At 32.3% G+C, this 23,667-nt stretch overlaps 1 protein-coding gene and 1 pseudogene across 3 annotated transcripts; both read left to right on the forward strand.

The window, feature by feature from the left end:
• The first annotated feature begins 1,481 nt into the window (after positions 1-1,481).
• On the forward strand, positions 1,482-8,026 carry LOC111305223 (protein TIFY 4B-like). Of its 2 annotated transcripts, none has more exons than XR_016331345.1 (9): positions 1,482-1,871; positions 2,006-2,148; positions 2,289-2,458; positions 4,327-4,417; positions 4,514-4,676; positions 4,999-5,064; positions 6,888-6,945; positions 7,036-7,253; positions 7,721-8,026. XR_016331345.1 is itself a non-coding variant. In XM_022902548.2 (9 exons), exons 1-9 carry the CDS (start codon positions 1,754-1,756, stop codon positions 7,732-7,734), a joined length of 1,035 nt encoding a protein of 344 aa, XP_022758283.2. In that variant the 5' UTR covers positions 1,482-1,753; the 3' UTR covers positions 7,735-8,026. The 2 variants fall into 2 exon arrangements, 1 of the variants encoding a protein (XP_022758283.2); XM_022902548.2 differs by having other exon boundaries at positions 7,042-7,253.
• A 3,966-nt stretch (positions 8,027-11,992) lies between these two features.
• LOC149512815 (ETO1-like protein 1) lies at positions 11,993-17,367 on the forward strand (annotated as a pseudogene). The gene is made up of 5 exons (XR_016331661.1): positions 11,993-12,410; positions 12,503-14,214; positions 14,667-14,968; positions 15,705-16,025; positions 16,117-17,367. The product of XR_016331661.1 is annotated as an ETO1-like protein 1 (transcript).
• The last annotated feature ends 6,300 nt before the right edge of the window (positions 17,368-23,667 follow it).

Consider the following 23,667-nt stretch of genomic DNA (forward strand, 5'->3'; position numbering starts at 1 on the left):
AATTATTTATTAACTTTACAAGTATCAAATATATATCAAAAAATTTAGTTTAATATATTTAATGATACTTTGTGTTTAATGTCATTTTAATTTAAATATTTTGAACCTAATTTTATATCTATTAAATAAATAAATAATCGTAAATAAATAACTTCATAAAGATAATATCTATATAAATAACTAAATAAAAAAATTAATAAAATAAGTAAAAAGGCATTAATAGGTAAGAGTAAGCAATCTGTATGTTTGAATATGAAAAATTAAAATTTAATTTAATTTATCACTTTTAAAAAATAATTAAATTAATCTATTTATTTTAATAATTCAACCAACATAAAATAATCGATTTAATTGAAAAAAATTTCTTCACTTTTTTGTCACCAATTTAAAAAAAATAATTTTACAATAAAATTTTATTTAATAAAACTCATTATAATTTTACCACTAATATTTGATATTTTTAAAAATAAAAATAAAAAATTATATTTCTTTGCATTATATAACATTTTAAAATTTTATTAAAAAAAATATTAATTCAATCAATTCATTTATTAATTTTTTAAAATTAATTAAATTAATCAATTAAATCAATTAATTTAATTAATAATTATCAAAACCCATCTAAGCAAACCAATTTAATTAAATTTAGTCAATTTCAAACGATCAAATCAGTTGAAAACTATCTTTTCATCGGCCAAAAAATATAAGCTGAAACCTAATTATACTCACTATAAGGCAAGGTTGTCTAGGAAACGGTGGGCAAAAGCGGGTCTCGAAGTAATGGGGAGAGAAAGCAGACGAAGCCCACAGAAAAAGCGAAACGTGGCAGTCTCATTTAGAGGAAAGTGGGCCAGTGACTCTAGGTCCCTAGCAGCTAGTGCTACCTGCCGGAGCTTAAGGATGGTTAACATGCAGCGTGGTCCTCTTGTTTGGTTCCGGGTAGTGAAAGGCACGTGGGTTGTTTGACAAGTGGCGACAGAGGGCTGAACATTCCCCCGCTATATCATAGCTCTTGGATCCCTCCACTTTATCATCCGTACCACGATTTGGCTGCCCCATCACGTGATTCAACTTCCCCGTCGCTTCATTTGCCGTCCCCCTTCCCGCAGTTCCACTTTATTTTATCTCTTTTCAATTCAATCTGTCTATGCCCCCTGCCGTCTCTTTTCAATTCTATCAACCTTCTCTTCTACGTTGTTAATATTTTTAATTAATTTAATAAATAAATAAAGAATACTACCAATAATGCTCTACAGTTTTAACTTCGTAATTAAAAAATTTGGATGGAACAACAGCCATGATTCTTTTACCTATCGGCCCCGGACAAATCCACAATCGACATATCCTGCTTTAACCTTTTTTTAAGTGTTTTCCTTACAAAATGTAGTGGGTTAATATGGTAATTTGATGAAAGCGAGCGATTACATAGCGTCCCGGGTGGCAATAACATTATATAATGGAGAAAAATGAAAATAATAAATAAATTAGAAAAGGTTTAGGAAAAATGCTGAGACGCCGCGACCTAACCTTCTCTGAAATTCACGCACACTGTCTCTCTTACTCAGTTACTCACTCAATCTACACCGCCGAAGCACTTTCTTATTTACGAAATTAGTAATCATAGATATCTGTGGGGTGTAATAAAAATCCCATACTTACCCCTTTCTCCCGTCGATCGATCTCGCTGCGACTTGGAGAAGAAACTGAGAAATTTCCAAAGGCAGCAGATTACTTAAACCGGAAATTGGACGTCATGTCGCTGGGAGAAACGGTACCCCGGTCACCTTTAGACAAGCCCCTCAACCAACTCACTGAGGATGACATTTCTCAGGTCACTCGCGAAGATTGCCGCCGTTACCTCAAAGAAAAAGGTTTCTCTCTGCATTTTTTTTTGGTGTATGTTTTCTTTTCTTTTCTTTGTTTTTTTATTTTTTTTTATGTAAAAGTGCTTGCATGTTTTGGTTCTAATTTTTTAACTTTTTTTTTTCTTGTTCTTTGCTTGTAGGGATGCGGAGACCATCGTGGAACAAATCGCAAGCGATTCAGCAGGTAATCTCGCTGAAAACTCTTCTCGAAACGACATCGGATTGGGACGCCGTCGAAGCTTGCAAGAAACTTTACACTCCTTGCCCCGAAAACCCTCCTCGTGTGCGTGGAAAATTTTCAATAAATAAATCTTTTGATTTTATTTTTCTTTATTAAAGGCATGAAAAGTACCAGTTGTAGACATTCTTTTAGAAACTTCTGTTTTTTATTCAAACTAGTTGCATTAAATAAAATATTTGCAGGTCGCTTCTGATTCAACCGTTCTGCCGAACGAAACGACACATCATGACGGGATCTCTGTTCCAGTCAGCAAATATGTTCCTTCTCCCCGTCTAGATCCCTCGAAATCCGATTTTTCAGGAGACAACGCGGGTCGAACTGTCATCTCTGGAGATGACTCTGTTTCTCCAAGGTTTTTTTTTTTTTTTAAATTAATTTAGCTCTCTATTTTTTCCATTTTCTAAATAACCCCAGTTGTGTAATGGAACGAAAGCATTTGAGCTAAGTTCAATGCGTGTGAGGATTCTCCTATTCTTTAGGAATTTTGATCCAATATATTGTTGTTTAAGCTTGTTCGTTATTGATGGTTGCTATGGTTAGTCACGGTTTAAAATCAACGTTTCTATTCGAATGGAATCTAAATTTGCACATGTGCCCGAATATCTGTGTGATTATCTGTCATTTCTAAGGTCGAATGTGTGCTTGCAATTATTACCAAATCTTTTGGTCAACAATGACGGCATGCTAATCATAAGTTGTCTTTTGCCTTTTTCCTTGTATTAGACTTGCAATCTGGATTATCCTCTAGGGTTAATTCACCTAGTTATGCTCTAACCGTTAATTGGTGGATAATCGGATGGTGCCGGATCAGTATACTTGTGTTATGGGATACGTGGGAGGATTTGGTGATTACCTTAACTGTTGATTATTTAGTTTGTCGGAGTCATAGGAGAGTAACTCTATTAGAGTCTTGATACTATAATTGTCCTAATAGAGTAATTCAATAATTCATTGGTCTTGTTATTAAAATGGAAGGACATTGAAGGTCGGTATAAAAGAAATGTGGAGTAAGTTCCAAACGAGGGTTTTCTGTTAGTTAGAATGCTTGACTGCCGTCTCGTATGCGAATAAGATAACTAAGTTGGGATTAAAATTTTTCAGTTTTTATTAATGCCTCATTTCTGTTTCAGGCTAGCTTCCATTTGACTGCTTCAAAATTTATGGTCCTGCTTCTTGATGAGAAAACCAAATGTGGCTCCTATAAATAAATGAAGAGCTCATGATGGAGAAAGTAGGTGATGGAAATTTTGGAAAAGGAGAAAATTGGCTTTTATGAAGAATGTTTAGTTAACAATTTGATTAACTGAAATGTAAAGTAAGAAAGAAAGATACGATTTACATTCCAATGCAGGTTATGTGGTATAATACAGCACTTGGATTGGTGATTAGCTATTTGCTCTTGTCAGATGTGGGTTTGTTATCGATGTTCCTATGTGATCAATACCAACTGTAGAGGAACTAGATATTTCTTTCAGGAATATTCAAGTATGAAGTAGTTGAAATCTTGTAGTTCTGTAGTAAAATTTCTGGCTGTCTTAGATCCTCAGTTTATACCTTGTATCGCTATTGGTTAGAGTTTCATGTAGGTATGTAAGTGCAATTAAAATGTATGCTCTTCCCTGAATATTTCTACATATCTTTCACCATTTTAGCATGTAAAAACTATATACTTAATCAAAGCTTTACCTCCTAGTTCTGCATTTAACATTTCATTGGTAGTGATGATTTTACGGTCATTTATTTGTATACATAAAAATTCTTTAAAATTTTTTACCACCTCTCAAGTATCAAGATACCAGTTGATCAAATGAGTTTAGACTTTTAGCATTACACAGAGAAGGTGGTGGCTGTGAATGTTTTCTTCGTCACCTTTTGTAGTGAAGGCTTTTGAGGAGACTACACTTATTGCTTTGCTGGTTGAATTCCAGTACTTCTTTACTCTGATAACCAGCCTCATTTCATATTAGATTTTCTAATTAAAATCTTGTATCTTATTAGTTTGTTTCAGATTGTGTGGTTTTAAAAAAATGTAGTCATAGTTCATTGAAGTGCGACTAACTTACGAACAAGTTAGATCAACTTGATTTTGAGTGAAAATTTTGGGTCTCAATGTGGACTGATCTTGAGCATGTCTTCTAAGGAAGATATCATATTACTGATTTTCCCATGGTTGATAGTACTGATTGAAGTTCTAAGACTGAACAATTCTCAACTGTCCAGAACTGCAGATTTAGCAAAAGAGCCAGCAGGACAAATGACAATTTTTTACTGTGGGAAAGTGAATGTCTATGATGATATGCCTGGTTGTAAGGTCATATACCTTCCTATTTTCTTCATAGTTCAGATATCATATGGAGTATCACACTATAAAAAAGTGTTATCATATTGATTTACAATGGTTTTGCAGGCGGAAACAATCTTGCAGATTGCTGCAAGCCCAGTCTCATTGCCTTGGGAAACTCTAGCTGATCAGAGGACCACACCATGGTCCATTCCATGCCATTTACAGACTGCAGGTGTCAAAATAAGCCCATGCTCGCCAATGGTTATATTGCCATCACTGCAAACAGGTACGCTTTTAGGTTAGGTTAGGTGTTTCTAACTTTCACTTCATTTTTACATTAGATAGAGTCTCTTTCCTTCTCTGTTAAGTCCATTTGTAGTTTGCGTGAACCAGAGCGGTCAAAAGGAGACATAAGCAGAATTTAATCAGAACTTAAGTCTTTTGCTTGGATGAACCTGTTTTAGTTCATAATGAACCATGTTATATTCTAGTAATATCTATGAATGGTAAATGTACTGTCTTGATTTCAAAATGGGTATGATAAAGTGACTGGATAGCAGGATAATTCTCCACTGATTATTGATTTGCCACTTTCATTTTGTTTGCAGTAAAGGCGGCAGAAAACTGTCAGTTTCCTCGAGAAGAGAGCAATGTATCTCTTGAAGACAGCCATGGTATATGCTTCCTTCTAATCATCTCATAAAGTCTCTCCAGGTCCTTTAATGTTTAGGAGTGATGATGCATGCATATTAAATACTCTTCCTATATCTGCTTTACATCTGTGCTTAGCACCTCTCCTTGATTAATGTTTCAAGATGATGGATGTGCCCCTTGTCATCTTTTGGCCACAAATACTCATTAAGGTGTCTCCATTAAATCATAAATTTAAATAATTGAACTACAACGGGTGCAACTGCGATGCCGATCCTTGATTTAATGAATTATGATTGGAACTTACTTCTCCCTTGCCAGTAGTTCTCATGCTCATTATCACTTTTTCGTCTTTACTTCTTATCATCTCCATAATGAAGTTAATATAGCAGCGTGAGCCTCCAGGTGCCCCAATCACCTCCTTCTGCTGCCTTTTTTCCCTATTTTTTGCTGTATCAAATCCTTTCTGCTGGTTGTAACCTAGAACAACATTTTTGGTTAATCTTCTTTTTCTTGTTATATTGATTGCACATTAAGTGAAATAAATGAAACTTCAACTGACTTTGATCATGGGTAAGAAACAGAGGGGGATCCAAAGCATGAAGTAGAATGTCTATGGACACACCAAAAATTAAAAAATAAGAAAATTTAAAGAAAAAATTTCCCCTGGACTCAATTTTTCACTGGACACCTTTCTCATTGACAAAATTGTTTAATCCATCGACCTTTTTTTATATATTATAAGTGTACATCTCAAAAAAAATCATGCTTCCGCCACTGGTAAGAACTGGTGTTCTAATAAACTTGGTCCTGGAACAGATATGACGGCATCCAAACATGGTTTATTTGCTGGAATAACATATATCCTTCTTTACTTTAACAAATGAGAACTGCAGTTATAGATCCTCCATCTCTCCCTACCCCCTATCCCCTACGCCTCCCCACTGCCTCTTTCCTCCACGCCAACAATAAAAAGAGAAAGGAAAAAGGCTAGAAAAAGTTTGTCTATACAATTTATTAGAAATTACTTTTAAATTGCTTGTCTGCTTGATTAGACAATTCTGGTATTTGACGTACAGGTTTTTTAGGTTCACGGCCTTTATGATTATTGGGTAAAATACACAATTAGTCATGGTGTTTCTTAGGTGTTGCAGTTCCAGGATGGACTAACTGACCTTGATTCTGAACCATGACATGACAACTGTGATGGACCCTTGATAAAAATATCAAGAGATGTGTGCCTAATCTGAGAACTAACGTAGTGAAGAAAAAAAAAAATCATCATTTAGCAATTAGCATGCATTTTAAACTTTCTGTTGGTTTAGCTGGGTAAAGCCATTTGCGACATGAACCGTAGGTTTATTACAGATTGGACTTGGTAATATCACATTCTAATACAAATTGGCCAAACTGCAGAAGCAGAGTTTTCCTTTCTTGTGCTTTTTCTTCATTTGAAAACATATTTTTAGGCTCATGTTGAGACCTTTTTTATTCCAAAAGGGCAATAGGGTTACAAGTTTTTTTTTTAAAATTTTTGGATGCTCGTTTTATATCTGTTTGTGTGTAAACATTAATGTGATAAAACTGATACACCATAAAGCTAATTTTCATGGCATGAATAAAAGGATATGTGGTTTCTAGTTATTAAGGTAATTGATTGATCTAATGATTGATGAATGAAAAGAAACCAATATATGATCACAAAAATATACAAGATGATGGTGTCTTTGATGCAATGATGATATCAACTTTCTTTCTGCCTTTATTTGCTTTAAATATTCTTTTACGTTTTCTTTTTTTTTTTCTTTGCTAAGCAAATATATTCTTTAATGTAACTTGCTTCCAGATGGTCCTACTACCAGAAAAGCATTGGTGCAAAGATATCTTGAGAAGAGGAAAGACAGGTATCTTTCATGGAAAATATGTCATACATTAGAATCAAATAAGCGAACAATCTAGTTTGCTTTGCTGTTTGTTTCTCATACCCCTGTTAGGTGAAGGTATAAGAACAAGAGAAAGTTGGCATCGTCTTCATCTCCTACCTTGGACATCTACTTAAATCAAGTGGGAGATAAGTTCTCAAATGAGCAGTTGAAACAAAGTAAACCTCATTCTTCTCCCCGAGCACAAGAACCTTACACGCCTCTTCAGTGCAGCTCCATTGAAAATTTTCCAAAGATTGCCATTCTCACTACTCATTCTGATGCCAAAGGTGAAATGATTTATCTCTTTCATACCTTGCTTGTCTTTATGTGATATTGGGGTTTAAAACTAGGAAATCCAGGACAAATTTGATATGATTATTAATGTTCTCCATACACATTTTAGAAGTGCATGTACCCAGCCCAAATTTCATCATCGTACTGCCTATGTTACTATCTAGCCGAAGTATGTTAGATAGTTACCTATCATGATTTTTTGTTTTGGTTCTTACAGCAGGAAACAAAGCCTGCTTGTGGCATCTCTTATCGGAACAGTTTTCCTCGGGCTTTTATCATGAGTCTTAAATTAGTTCCACTAGTTCAGCCGTGTATAAACTTTCCCGTTAGTTCCAACATATTTCAACTGCCTGAACTAATGATTAGCAGAAATGCAACATATTTATACTGTCAACTGGCCCAATTTAAAGGACTGCTGTTACTAGGGCAAAGTAAATGAGATGTGATTGCCTTATTGCAGATGCATTCAAATGAGCTTGGATCAGCCATGAATTTGGTGGCTAGGGACTAAGCACGGAGCCCTTATCAAATATCCGGGTTAACCATGTTGACATGGATGGAGTGCTCACGGTGTAGTTTTCCTTGTAAGAGTTGGTAGCATAATATTTAACCTGTTGTATTCGTTATGGCCATTATCACTAAGCTAAATGAGGAATGCAGTTCAGCGTTGCTGATCTATATTTTTCTCTGTACGGTTTCATTGAGTGATTTGCAGTAAGCTATATGACCATATGGCAATTGAAAGAGAAGAGTTAACTTCTGTTTTCCCATGGTCATTTTAAGCACTAAGGCTTTTCTAGCTAGTAGCAATCCTTGTTATGATTTTTTTGTCTTAAAAATCATATGATTGAGCAAAAGTTTATTATTATGGGTCATTTCCTGACAAGGCAAAAAATAATCTATCAAGCTCAAGATGGGAGCTATACGTAGGGTTGATAGTCCGATTCAAGTTCAACGGGTTTTGATTTGATTCGATCTCATAAGATCGATTTTTTTTTTTTAAAATCGAATTTCAAATCAAATCAAGTATTATGAAAAAAAAATCGATGTCGAGTCGGATTTGGGATTTGAGTTTTAGATAAATTCGATATGATTCGATTTGATATTATATTAAATTTTATTTTTTAAATTATTTTTAAATTTTTTATTTATAAATAATTATATAATTATATATTAAAAAATAATATTTTATATTTTAAAAATAATATTTTTATTAATTTTAGGTCAGATCGGATATGATTTATGTAATATTGAGTTTTGGGTCAGATTTGGATATTAAAAAATATAAAAAATTAGATCGGATATGGATACAAGTTTTGTACTTATAAAATTGAATCGGGTTCGAAACATAAAAACTCGTCTCGATTCGATTCGTTGTTAATTTTAACTATACAGTCAAATATCGGGTAGGACGGTTTTAAAGCTGACAAAATTATCTAATTCGACTAGTTTGGATCCTATTAAATTTGATTTGAGCATAATGTATCTTCCCTTTTCATTGTAAATTTTAAATTAAATAAAAACAAAAAGTATAATGCAAATTATTAAAAGAAACGATTTGTGTTAATTTAAAAATGTTTTAATTATTTGAATAATTTGAAATCTACCTAATATTCATAGTATTACTCGTGTTGTTGGGGCGGGGGGGGGATATAATTTTTTTTTTGTCATCTCTATTCATTATTTTTTTTAATAAAATTGATTTAATTAAAAAAAAGATGAAATATAAAAAGCGAACAGAGTGGATATTTTAATTGGTTTTTTTTTATAAATTTGTTCAATAAAAAACTGAATGCAGAAAACAAAATGATCTAAAAAAAAAATTAAAAATGAGATAAAAAAACTCATAATGATGTCATATGACACTTCATATTGAGTTTAAAATATTAATTTATTAAATTAAAATAAAAATATTTTTATTAATGTAATATATATAGATATAAAATTAAATAAATAATAAAATATAAAATTTTATATATACATTAAATAATTCCAATAAAACATTCTAAATATATTTTTTATCTGATCTCATTTTTCTTTAAAAAATTCAAAGATATGTTATTTTAAAACAAAATGACAAATTATGTACTTAACCCTTTCAAAGTAAAATATTATAAAAATATATAAATATATATTTTTTAAAAATTTAAACAGAAAAAAAGATTAAAAAGAAAAAAATAATTTGATACATGACATACATTTGGTATCGATATTGACGAGACAAAAAAATTTAAAAATTTAAAAATATTTATTAAATATAAAATAAAATAAAATAACAAAAACTCGATATACATTAAGTATCAAATAGATCGCATAAAAAATTTAAATTTTGAAAAAATAAAAATAAAAATAATTGATGTAAAATGAATCCCATTTTAAAAAGTAAAATTTAGAAAAATATTTATTAAATATTAAAAAATTAACCCAAAAAAATCATACGTGACTTGAAATTTGATAATATACTGTTTATCTATGCGTCACCAAAATTTAAATATAGGGTTTCATCTTCAAAATGAACTAAATTTAAAATGACCCAACTCGAATATGAACTTACCTATCAAACCGCCACCCAATCTGATTTTGACAAAATTTATCATGTTTTGTTTGACAATATTACAAATGCTTGCTGTCGGTTTATGGGGGTCGTTAATAGTGTATATTCTTTTTTGGATGACGGCCACGAGGCCACGACCCACCATCATGCACTAACGTGATAAATAATTTATCCACGATGTCCCCACCACGAAGCCCCAGCCCACCTCAAAGCTTACTATGAATTTGAACCATAGCTTCCATTTCCTCCTCCCTCCTATTTATTCTCTGCCTTCATGTGCTTGAAAAAACAAAAGTGGGTCCGCTTTTGATTTGTGATGAACATAATTTTCCCTTCAACTAGTTCATATTGCACTATGATTTGATTAAAGCTAAGCTACCTGAGAGCTACCTAAGTCGGGCTCTGCTATTTTTTATTCTTTCCTTTTGAAATTAGTTACATGATATCCCCGAGTCCACTATCTCTATCTCATAACAAAAAGAGGCAAGAAGAGCGTTCTCCAAAATATGGAGCGGCGGCAAGGGATAGAAATTTGGTTGCCCTGTTCGGGCAAGGGCTATTGGCATGTGATCGTGGCCAAAGGGCTTGTCTTATCAATATATGCTTTGGTTTGAAATATGATACTTACGTGACAGAGTAATGCTTTGTAGTCACAAAGAATATCCAGCCACACCAAACCTAAGTACTACACTTGCTTATTCATCAATATATGATAGAGAAAACATCATTTTCAACAGTGGTAGTATTTAATTTGGTGTGAGGCCTAGAATAGACTACTGCTATTATTTTGATGATAATATACTAAATATTTGCTATTGAAAACCGTGCTTTAAACTTACCATGCTTTTGTTCAATTAATCAAATTATTAGTCTTTGTTTTTTTTTGTAAAGAAAAAGAAATTACTCTTTCTTTCTATCTGGATTGTGGTGAATGGGATGGGATGTAGGTTGGCTTCGGAGACCTAAATTAGTTTTGGTTTCACCATTTGTGAAGTCATTTCGCATGGTATTTTCTTTTCCCCCCTGGAATTTGAAGGCCCCTAAATACCGCCGCTTAGTGGTGAAAAAAATAATTTAAAATTAGTGTTTGGTTTAGTTAAGATTGATTTTTTTTATTTAATTCAAAACAAGTTGAAATATTAAATTTAGATTAAATTTTGAATTAGAATATAAAATATTAAATTATATATTTTTATTAATTTTTTTATATATTTTATTTTTTTATAAAATAAAAAATCATTTTATATATCTATTTAAATATATTAAAATTTTTATTAAAATAATATATATAAAATTTAAAAATAAATGAATCAAATCAAATTAATAAAATTTAATTTAGATCAAATTAATTAAAAAAGTCGATTTGAATTTAAATCAAATTTTAAAAATTTATAATATTATATATTATTTAAAAATATTAAATTAAATGCGATCGTTATTATTTTTATATTTATTAATATTATTATTATTATGTATTTGTAAAAGTCAGAGGAGAATGTGCATTTCCTTGTTTTTTTATATTTTATTTTTTTCGGAAGGCTAACTGGTTAAGCTCTAAAAGGCCAAGGGAAAGTCTTGGATGTAATCCACTCACACCCCTTCGCCACACGGCGCTGACCATGTGGTTCCAATTGGACTTCGTATCATGAATCAATCAGCAAAAATCCAAACTCCATGTTTCAACTCTCAATATATTTATTTTAGAAGGCATATAAAATCAAAATAAGACATCCATCTTTTTAATATTTTATCCAACAAACATCTCAATGGACTAAATATGTAATAAAAACTAGTATCCACAAGTTCACAAGAGACAAATATAAAATCTTTTTAACTGATGGAGCATTGGTGCTCTTGCGTCTTAATGGCTTTTTGACTTGTATTAGTGCATCTGTAACAAAAAGAACAATATCATTTTTTTGCTTCCAGTATGAGCAATATATACAGGAAGTTCTCCTTTTTCATAAGTATATACTTGATCTCCACTTACATATTACGATAATAATTCAATCCGCCACCAATGAGTTTTGTGAAGGAACCCATTCGGGCAAACATGACAATCTTCTCTACCACGATGTCGTTTCACCCACCAAATTGTCATCGATGCATCACATCTTTTTTTAATTAATTTTTTTATCACCGTCACGCACTCATCTCTCTCGTTGTTTTATATATATATATATTTAAGTTCCATCAACGATCCTTCTGGTCCTAAAGTGAGTGAGAAAAGAAAAAGGCAAAATCAATTAAACTTTCCCTTTTAACAAACAAAAGAAACGTTACAAAAACCATAGAAAAGTGGAAGCTCAGGTATTTCTTTTCCCTTTTGGGTTCCCCATTCGAACTTTGATCTCCCTCTGCCAACACCTCAGCTCAGCTTTTCTTCAAAATTTCAAAACCCAAAATCGAACTCTCTCTCTCTCTCTCTCTCTCTTTTTCTCTAATAAGAGTGTGTTTGTTAAGGTACTTTGGCTTTATTGTGAAAGGCTATAATGTGGGTTTGGTTACCTTTCAATGCTGTCAGTCCTCAGTCTTGGCAAGTTGAAAGAGGGAAGCTTTCCAAATTCTCTTCTCCACACACCACCTCCTCACCCATGTAAGGTTTTCTTTTCATTTTCTGAGTTTCTACTTTTTTATTTGCTTTTTTTTTTCTAATGAATTGAGATTTTTTTGGTATAATTGTTGTAGAGAATCATTTATCAAGGTTCCTGAGCCAGCGATAGTGCCATTCTTGAAACCCGTTGACTACGTAGAGGTTTTAGCTCAAATTCATGAAGAACTCGAGTCATGTTCTCTGCAAGAGAGGTCGAATCTTTATTTATTATAATTTCAGATCTTTAGTGGACTTGGAGAAACCAAATTGATGCGGAGAAGCCTCCGCTCTGCTTGGCAGAAGTCTGGCACTGTCCTTGGGAGGCTTGTATTTGGGGCATGGTTAAAGTATGAGAAGCAAGGGGAAGAACTTATTGCTGACTTGCTTGCAACTTGCAATAAATGTGCACTAGAGTTTGGGCCAATTGATGTTGTTTCTCAGCTTGCAATCGATGGGAATGGGAGTTCCCAGGAGATTGTTGTGATGAATGGGAATAAGAGCCTGAAAAACGTGAACTTTAGGATTGGAGATATTAAAATAGTTTGTGATAGGCAGAAAATTGCTTCTCTTTCAGCCCCATTTCATGCTATGCTTAATGGGTACTTCACTGAATCAGTTTGTGAGTACATAGATTTATCTGAAAACAATATCTCCCCATTGGGTATGAGGACAATTGGTGAGTTCAGCATGGCAGGCAGTTTGAGTGAAGTCCCCCCTGATCTTTTGTTGGAAATATTAGTTGTTGCAAACAAGTTTTGTTGTGAAAGACTGAAAGATGCTTGTGATAGGAAACTCGCATCTTTGGTTTGCACCAAAGATGATGCTGTGGAGCTCATGGAATATGCCATTGAAGAGAATTCCCCTGTCCTTGCTGCATCATGTTTGCAAGTTTTTCTACTATAACTGCCTTCCTGTTTTAATGATGAACGAGTGGTTGAAATATTTAGCCATGCCAATAGACAACAGAGATCAATCATGGTTGTAGAGGCCTCATTTTCACTGTATTGCTTGTTAAGTGAAGTAGCTATGAACCTTGATCCCCAATCTGATAAAACTGTTTGTTTCCTAGAACAATTGATTGAATCTGCTGAAACTGACCGGCAGAGACTGTTAGCCTTTCATCAGTTGGGATGTGTAAGGCTTCCGAGGAAAGAGTATGATGACGCTGAAAGTCTTTTTGAAGCAGTTGTAAGTTTAGGTCACGTTTATTCTATTGCAGGTTTGGCTAGACTGGGTTTCATTAAGGGTCATAAACTTTGGTCTTATGAGAAGCTCAGCTCTGTGATTTCTTCTGTTAACCCACTAGGATGGATGTATTAGGAAAGGTCATTATATTGTGAAGGTGAGAAGAGGTGGGAAGACCTCGTGAAAGCAACTGAACTGGACCCAACTCTTACCTACCCGACATGTGTTGGGCAGCTTCCCTAACGATGAAACAGAATGTTCAAGCTGCTTTTGCTGAGATCAACCAAGTACTTGGGTTTAAACTTGCATTAAAATGCTTGGAACTTCGATTTTGTCTTTATTTAGCTAGTGAGGATTACAAAGCAACCATTTGTGATGTTCAAGCAATTCTAACACTCGCCCCAGATTACAGAATGTTTGAGGGAAGGGTGGCAGCATCCCAGCTCCGTACCCTTGTACATAAGCATGTTGAAAACTGGACAACAGCAGATTGTTGGATGCAGTTGTATGATAGGTGTTCTTCTGTTGATGATATTGGATCTCTCTCTGTAATCCACCAAATGCTTGAATCTGACAGGGATAAAGGTGTTTTATACTTCCGACAATCATTACTTCTCCTCAGGTATGCACAGACTTCCTAACTTTATGGACCTTGTGACGTAAGTTCTTTTAGTTTTAACTGTCAACCTGCTGCCTTTTTCCCCTTTAAAGAAACCAAGCCTTATTTTTTTCTAATTCAGTTAAGTCTCTGTAATAAGTGCTTATCTTATGTAATGTCAGAACCTTGTAGTGTTTACTACTTGCTGACTAATTTCAGAAGAGATGCAATGACATAAGGATCAGCTCTCATCTCTCATTTATAGCATCCATTTTCTTCCCCATCTACCCCACTACCATGTATGCTTTTCCCTCCTTTTCTGTAGCTGTAGCATTCATTGCTTTTTGTCCATTGCCAAGTCACCACTCCACCCCAACCTCATCTTCGTTTTTTGGCCTACCCCCAAGATTTAGTTTGAATTGCGATGTGATCATGCTTATATGACTCACAATAATTTTGTTCCTTGACATGATCAGGTTGAATTGTCCTGATGCGGCTATGCGAAGTTTAGATTTAGCTCGTCAACATGCATCCAGTGAACATGAACGCCTGGTTTATGAGGGATGGATACTTTATGATACTGGTCACTGTGAAGAAGGGCTTCAAAAAGCAGAAGAGACTATCAAAATTAAGAGATCCTTTGAGGCCTTCTTCCTTAAAGCTTGTGCATTGGCTGACTCTAGTCTCGGTTTATCTTGTTCTTCAACAGTTATTTCACTGCTTGAAAATGCCCTGAAATGCCCCTCAGATAATCTGCAGAAAGGTCAGATAAGGTTCCGTTTGCCCTACCTTTTTCATTAGAAAATCTTCTGTCATACAGTTTCTTCCAGAGTGTACAACATTACTTTCATAAATATTTTGCCATAAAGCAACAAATTTTTAGTTTCTCCCCATCAAGTAGTTACATCTTTGCCAAAAAATCAGGTTGTAATTGTTGCAATGAATTGATGAGATTGGTAATACGTCTACTCTCCTATGTACTTTGGGCTATTTAAATTTCATTGATTTATTTTATTTATTTTTTATTTCAGAGTCTTAGTTTGGGTTGTACTGTGATAACTCTGTAACGCAACATTCGAAGAACATGAAGAGTCTCCTATTTGTACTATTGCAGGCTGATTCCAAGTTATGCTGGATATAATTTTTGGTGATACAATGAATAATGCAATTGCTCTAGATCGGTCATAATCAGATTCAGTCTTCAATTATTCCCAAAAGTGCCAATATTGGAAAATGCAAGAAGATTCTAAATGACACAATTTGAAACTGGTCAAATCCTAGGCTACTGTTTACTATTTTTGCGTTAAAATATAGTGAGGCAAGCATCATTGCTAATTTCTCCCAGTTTTTTCTAGGAACTACTTCTTTTGAATCGATTTTGTTTGACTTAATGTGCGAAATGGCTACCAAATTCTGAACTTGTGTTTCATCATGTTGCATGATTTTAATTTTGGTGTTAAAAGACAGGCGTAGGCAGGGCATTTGGGTTTTCAGCATGTCTGATCTTGGTTGAGCTCCTTTTTCTCAGGCTCTTAACAATCTTGGAAGTGTGTATGTTGACTGCGGGAAATTAGACTCAGCAGCCGATTGCTACATTAATGCCCTTAAAATCCAACACACGAGAGCCCATCAAGGCCTTGCACGCGTCCATTTTCTCAGAAATGACACGGCTGCAGCATACGAGGAGATGACTAAACTGATCGAAAAGGAAAAAAATAATGCATCCGCTTATGAGAAGAGATCTGAGTACTGCGACCCTAACCAGACAAAGGCAGATCTGGAGATGGTCACTCGAATAGATCCACTCCGGGTGTTTCCTTACCGATATCGAGCTGCAGGTCAGAATATTTTTTTCCCCTTGTTAAAATATTTTTACTAAAAAATTTTATTTTAGCTGATACTAAAGGCTGTGTTGCTTGTGTTGAACCGTGTTAATGGATAGTTCCAAGGTGAAGGAAGCTATTGCCGAATTATCTTGGGCTATTGCATTTAAAGCAGATCTTCACCTTCTACATCTGCGGGCGGCCTTCCATGAGCATGTTGGTGATGTTTTGGGTGCCCTCCGAGATTGTCGAGCGGCTCTCTCTGTAGACCCAAACCATCAAGAAGTTTTGGAACTACATAGCGGTTTAAGTAGCCATGAACCCTAAATCTCTTTTTTGTTTTTTTTTTTTTGGGTTAAAAATGTTAAAGAAAAAAAAAAAGAAATTATAACTTATAAAATGGTAATACCCAAAAAAAGCAGGGAGGGGGTGGGGAAGGATTTAACATCCATGTTCCCTTGCAAGTATTTTGGTAAGCAAATTTGTTCAATTCCAAATTACTCTTCCCCCATCAAGCTGAAACCCGCTTGTTCCGGGTCTGAATTTTTCAACAGCCGTCTGGTTTTGGGGGCGGCGATGTAGACGGCACATAGCTAAGTCACCAGTCTCTAGAGAGAGCCTGGCCTTGGGCAACATACACAAAGGATTAAACCTACTAAACTAACAAATGCCAAGGCATTTTTGAAAAGTGATGGCGTTAGAAAAGATGGTATCAAAATATTTACTCATATACTTAATAGAAAGCAAATAGATCAGCAAGCAATCCGCCTCTGCAGTAGCCGTCAAATAATTCTAGCAGCAATTGAAAGTCGAATATACGATGTCTGCTTGCCACCTATTAATTTTTTTTTTTAATTAAGCCGCAAGGGATTGAACTCTAACTGAATTAAGGATCTAATATTCTAGTTAATGAATATTTGGCTTAGTGGTAAGAAAGAGACTTTAAAATTTTGAAATTTTAAGTTTAAATTTCATTGTATGTAAGTTTGATTGTTAATTATATTATGGTTTATTAATCGATTATTCAGTAATCTAACTTAATTATAATATAATAATTGATTATATGAATATAATATTTAATAAATTATAACTTCAAAAGAAATCTAACATTTTACTAACAAATCACACTTATAATCACTTATTCAAATAGAACTAAAAATAAAAAGCAGTACATATTCATAGAACTAAAAATAAATTTCATATACTTTTTTAACATTGATAGATTTTTTTTTTTTTATAGAAAAAAGCTTTTGAGCTACTTCAACTCTATGATGTAACTTTATTCCTTTCATACATTTATTTTGTTTATTTCAATTTAACCATAATATGTAATTAAGAAATATTATTTTTAATTTTTTTAATTCTATGACTTTATGATAGATCTGTTCATAGATGAAACCGAATTCAAAATGAATCTAAACAAGATACTAATAAATTTCAAACTTGTTAAAGTTCAATTGAACTCAAAATTTAAATTTCATTTGCTGTCTAGGTCCAGTCTGTTTTTATTTTTTATTTTTTAAAAAAAGCTATCTAAATCTGCTTAGAATCATTTATATTTTAATTTTTTTCAAAAAAAAAATAAATTTTATAATAAATATTAAATATGATAAAATAAATAATGGATAAAATAAAAACCTAAAAATGATTTTATTAATTTAATTTGATGTTTGAATGGAATATATATAAACATAGAGCATTAATGTATATATATATATATATATATGTATATATAATTTAATTATCTATTTATTTTTATAAAATATAATTATAAATATATATTGATATATAACTACCAGTTCTGGACCCTAAATATATGTCTAAAGCCCAATTAATTTTTATTTGTGATTTCAATTTAAGTTCAACTTCATTTAATTAGCTTTTAATTTATTTTTTAGCCCTACCAAAATGAATTTTTTAATTCGTACAACTAATCCTATTTTTATACAAGTCTACTCTACATGTGACGAGAAATTTAGCTTAGTCAATTTAGGTTGGATTTGGATGTCATTAGAGTCACGTTTCAGTATGATTATTAGTAAGACGTTTGAGTAACAAATTGTGATGCGATTATGGTAAAAAATTCGTATTGGATTCTCATTTCACACCAGATACTATCTCTTTCAGTGAAAGTTTTTTTGTCCACTGCAGTTTTTTTTTTTTTCAATATTATCTTAACCTTTTCAATTCTTCATCCTCTTTTACCCTTAAAATTATAATAATAGATAAATATATTTTTACACTTATATATCTGTATTTGTGGATAAATATATTATTATTAATTTTTAACAAATTTATAAATTGATAAAAAATAATTTTATTAATTTTTAATTATTTGTTAAATTTATAAATATCAAATATATTATAAAATTTATTAATACAATTTTAATTTAATGTTTTTAATAATAATTTTTTTATTTTTATTATATTTCACCTCTTTATTATCGATGTTTAGTTAATCTTCAAAATATTATTCTTGAAATTTAATAAAAGATAATAACTTTAGATTAAAAATTCAGATATATGATTGAAATCAACATTGAATTCACTTATGCTTTCATTGTACGAGAGAAATAAATAAAAGCTTAAAGATTCAATTTGCAGATCATTAGTTTCGTCAAAAACAACAACAACAAGCAGCCTCTAGTTACAACATCTTTACACCACTCAACACTAGCATGCATGACACACTTTACTAAGCCTATACCCTTCATCCTCATTTTCAACCATACAATCCTCTAACCTCACCTCTAAAATCTTTTTTCATACTTTTCCAATATAAACCTCTTCCAACATCCATACCAACATCCTCACAACCAACACAATACTTCACCTTTATATCAAACCAACCAAAACAATCTTCCTTTGGCACAACTGAAAAATGGATTCATAGATTTCGAGAAAAACAACCAGTTGATCCAAAATATAAAAGAGTTGCAAAACAACCACTTTTTCAACCTTCAAAATCAAAACCAAGCTCAAGTTCTACACCAAAACCCTACACCCCAACAAGACCAAAAACCTGTACAACTCATGATCTCCCCCACACAAACCCTTCCAAAAATACTTCATCAAATGGCCTAAGACAATCTTCCTCAATTTTTCCTTGAAGATATTTTTTCTTATACCTTTGAGACTGAATCCTAGATAGAAACTGTCAAATTAAATGATTCAATTGATTCAAATGATACCGATGATTCAGATGAGGAAACACTTCCCCAGATCTTCATGATAGAACCAACAGTTGAAGTTTCAGATGATACTCCAGAAGTCCACAACCTTGATGTAATGGACACTGAACAACACTCTCCTCCACAACAATCACAAGTTTCTCTTTCAACATCAAAGTTTTTAGTTTTTTTCATTGATGATATTCCTTATTTAAAATGGCCCTCAAGGTTTCAAGAGTTCTTAGCATGGGGACTAGTTGAATTAAACTCGCATCCCAATGTTACGATGAACATAGTATTGATCATATTTGTTTTCAGGCAAGTTAGAACTCTAAAAAACTTTTGGGACAACATTGGTGAATACAAACAACTCCGATTTCTTTAATGTTCAACCATCACAGAAGCTATATCTCAATTTGTAGTAATCTTTTATGGATAAAAAACTCACAGATTGAAAAAAATCATAGAATAATTCTTTAAGCTAAAATGTTATTCCATCCATCCAAAAGACCTTGATAGACACTATCAATAATTCTTTCAGTATTTTTACATACTTGGTGGATTTGATGATATCAACTTAAAGCAATTTTTTTTCAACTCTATTTCAAAAGAACTTGCATAGCAAATAAGGACACGACTGAACCTTAGATCTCTTGATGTTAGAACTATGACCCTTAGAGATATTTACAAAATGATGTTGAAAGCTCTTGACAAAATTTGCAAAAAGCACAGATACATCAAAACCTTGGTGAACAACTTCAAGAAGTTAGAGAAACCACGCTCCTACTCCTCTTCAGGCTTTCAGATGAAATGTTCTTCTAAAAATCTCACATATTTTTGCAACAATAAGAAAAAGAAGCACTTTAGAAGATTTAGACCTTTCAAACCTTCAATTTTCTTCAGATCTAGAAATAAGAAGCTGTTCAGATATGCCGACAAGCCCAAAAGATTCCAAAGATTCAAGTTTGCAAGAAAGAAGAAAGATCCAAATATCAAAAGTTTAAAATATATTTTTGTGAAAAATCAAGATATTTCGTAAAGAATTACCCAAAGTCAGACAAAAGATCAGTCAAGATGATCCAAGACATTGCTAATATCTCTAGTATCAATCTTTCTGATGATGATTTAGAATCATTTTTTTCCCTTGATGATGAGCAGCATGAAAGATCTAAAAGAAGAAGATTGAGAACTAAAATTACTGGTAGTTGATAAATCCATAAAAGTAAAACTCTCTTTTGACTTTTCCTATCCAACTTCAATAATCAAGAATTAGAAATATATTTTCTTATCGTTATCTTGGCAAGCTTTCAGCTCTGATACCATTTCTATACATAGCAACAGGTAGTAGTGCCAAGGTTCTGGCAACTGATGGCTTCAGTTCCTGGCTCTCGAGGTGGTAGAGTCGTAACAATATTATCTGATACTATTTTTCAACAATGTACAGATCGGTTAACTTATCAAGGTAATACCAAATATAAGCATTTCATAGATCAAACATATAATCAAAGTATTCTAGTCGGTGTTCAAGACTCTGATGCCCTCTTAACTTAACGTCGAGTTGGTGGCCTGACTTTTATGGAGATGTCTTTCACTATGTAACTTACTATTAGATTGATCTTGGTTCAGTATAACTTTTTTTTGGTTGAAAAAAATGATCAATTATCTGTTTAACACTTAACAAAATTTTTTGATACAGAAGATCCATAATATTATGACAACTGCAGAGCATACTCAACTTGTATCATTGTAAACTATGGAATAGCTTGAAGAAAACATGAAGCTAAAGCTTTAACTATGAAAGAAAGAAGAAAGAATTACCAAAAGAGAAGAGAGGTTTTTAGCTAAATATATTTTTATAAAAAAAAGATTTTTTACAAGGAAAATTAAAACTTATGATCGATTTTCTTATGATTCTTTCTTGAAAAATGAGCATATATTTATACAAGAAAAAAGTAAATCAATAGTAACCTAAAAGGACAAAGCTAGGACAAAGCATGATTTTAACTTTTCAAGTGACTTGACATAAAGTTAAAGTAAGATGATTCATCATTATAACTCATCAGTAATTTTAGTTCTCAATTTTTTTTTCTAGATCTTCTTTTAGTTTGCTTTGTCATCTTTTTTTTGTACTTAAAAAATCTTTCTCTTTTAAGTTAAAGTTCTTATATGAAGTAGATTATATCCTAAAAAAAAAAAAAATCCAACAAATAGTTATTCCCCTTATAAATCCTTATACAGTTTTATCAAACTTTTCTCTTTCTTTTACTAGATTTTTAAAAACTCTTTTAAAACTAAAATACCAAGCTCCAAAAGAGTATGTTCAAGCCATAAATTTTGATCAATGTATTCTTTCAGTAAGACCTCAAGAGCACTTTGTTACTCTTCAGATCCCAAAAGAATTTTTTCAACAGTGGTCAAAACAATGATATACTCATATCCATTTTGATGCTGTCATAATAGCCTTAACCTTATACGATAAAAATGGTATTCTTGTATGTATCAGAATGATCTTGTTGGACACAAGATTCAAAGAATACAAGTATGCAGTCCTTGGTATAGTTGAGATAATACTTAATGCAGAAACTGTCTTCTTCACAAAATTTTTAAATTATAATGTCTTTTCATGATCTAACACTGTTAGATGCTTTAAAAGTTCAAGTCCAAATCATAGACACAGAGATGAAAGAACTTCAAGCAATCTTTCACTATCATATGACATATAAAATTTAAGATTATGCCATTAACGTACCTGTTTCACACTGTGGTGATACTATCTTTGTCAAAATGGAAGCAATAGATATGACTCCTAAACATGTTCACATTTCAAAATAAATCTCAAATGAATAACTTGCCACCTTTCTTCAAAAGATATGGGCAACAAGTTATCAAAAGATTTGAAAGCAAGATGAACCAATTCAACACTTTGATACAACCTACAAGATAAATCATGATGGTACTGTCACAATTGAGTTTGATCATAGCAAAAAAAATGATGTTCCTCCTCCAACAATCTTTCTAACACAATTCATGATGCAAAGATGTCAAGCTGATCTCCTTGATGTTTCAGTCAAACACTTTCAATCTAATGAAAATCTTATATATGCATATAGATTTTCATAAAGACATTGTTATAGGAACATAAATTACAAATGCAAAGAATGCTAGATAGATGTATACAAAAGCTTCTTGGATGATGATGATGATGATATTCCAAATAAGTAAAAGAAAAAAAAATCTTTTGAGCAAAAGCTCAAAGAAAGATATAAGAATAGAGACCCTGAAGTTGATATCCTTGGTGAACCCCCAAGAAAGTTTGATTACTATGTCATCTATCTTAAGAAATAAAAATAGCTCCCTTAAACTTACCCAAACCAAACCACAGAAAAATTAGATTCCACTCAAGATTCCACCAAACCTTTACCTCAAATTTCGAAGATTACAACTTTTCAAGTGACTTGACATAAAGCTAAAATAAGATGACTCATCACCATGACTCATCATTTATTTGACATAAAGTAAAGATGACTCATGACATAAAGTTGTTATGACTTGTCTAAAGGTAGACTAGACATAAATGTGATTTAACTTGATATAAAGTTGATGAAGACTTGACATAAAATTATCTTGATGTTGAGGCATCATTATCAATTTTTGGAGTCTTTTAGAGAAACTAAAAATTATCACACGTAATTATATATAATTAGACTGAAACAGATAATCTTTTACCTTGGAGCACCATGAGTGACTTTTTGACATGAGCATCATTATTCTAGGAAGTTTTCAAGGTACTGGAGAACGAGACAATCATCTACCCACTGGAATAATTTTTATTCAAAATCATTAGGATTGGAATCACAATATTGGAATAAGTGATTATAGACCCTGTGTTCAAATCTTACTTTAAGTATAGAGAGATATTTTTCATTCTGCCAGTAAGGGTTTATTGGAAGTTTAGCTAGTTTTAAAGGAATGTGAAGATCAAAATTAACAAGTCTTTGGGATAAATCACTCCACCAAGTGTCGTAAGATTGTTCAGGGGTCCAATGTGCCAGGTGATTGTGTAATTTTTGGACGTATTTTGGAAGGTACTACCATCATGATTCTTTCTTGAAAAAAGGTAATTCTGTAGGGATTAGAATGTTGTTGATTTTGCAGAGTCTTTTCCCTTCTTATGCCTCTAATATCTATTATTGGCTTACAGTTCTATTCCCCACTGTTTTTATACCAATTTTATCTTTACATATTTTTTAAAAATTTCTAACTCATTCAACTTTTAAGTATTAAACTCAACGTTTAATTTGTTGATCCATATAATTATTTTTAAAATATAATATTTAATAAATTTGTGATTTAAATTTTAATATTTATAATTATTTTTTAATTCTTAAATTGTAATATTTTTATATAAAAAACTTTGAAATATTGAGAAGAAAGTGAAGTCATAGGCAACCTCTGCTATGAAATGATATTTCTACAAACTAAAC

The sequence above is a fragment of the Durio zibethinus genome, chromosome 21, assembly GCF_047325235.1.
Source record: "Durio zibethinus cultivar Kanyao isolate XHJ-2024 chromosome 21, ASM4732523v1, whole genome shotgun sequence".
Taxonomy (NCBI): Eukaryota; Viridiplantae; Streptophyta; class Magnoliopsida; order Malvales; family Malvaceae; genus Durio; species Durio zibethinus.

Coding starts and splice junctions, on each gene's coding strand:
- LOC111305223 (XM_022902548.2), top strand. CDS start 1,754: ATGTCGCTGGGAGAAACGGTACCCCGGTCACCTTTAGACAAGCCCCTC. Junction 1,872..2,005: donor CCGTTACCTCAAAGAAAAAG/GTTTCTCTCTGC, acceptor CTTTGCTTGTAG/GGATGCGGAGACCATCGTGG. Junction 6,946..7,041: donor CTTGAGAAGAGGAAAGACAG/GTATCTTTCATG, acceptor TGTTAGGTGAAG/GTATAAGAACAAGAGAAAGT.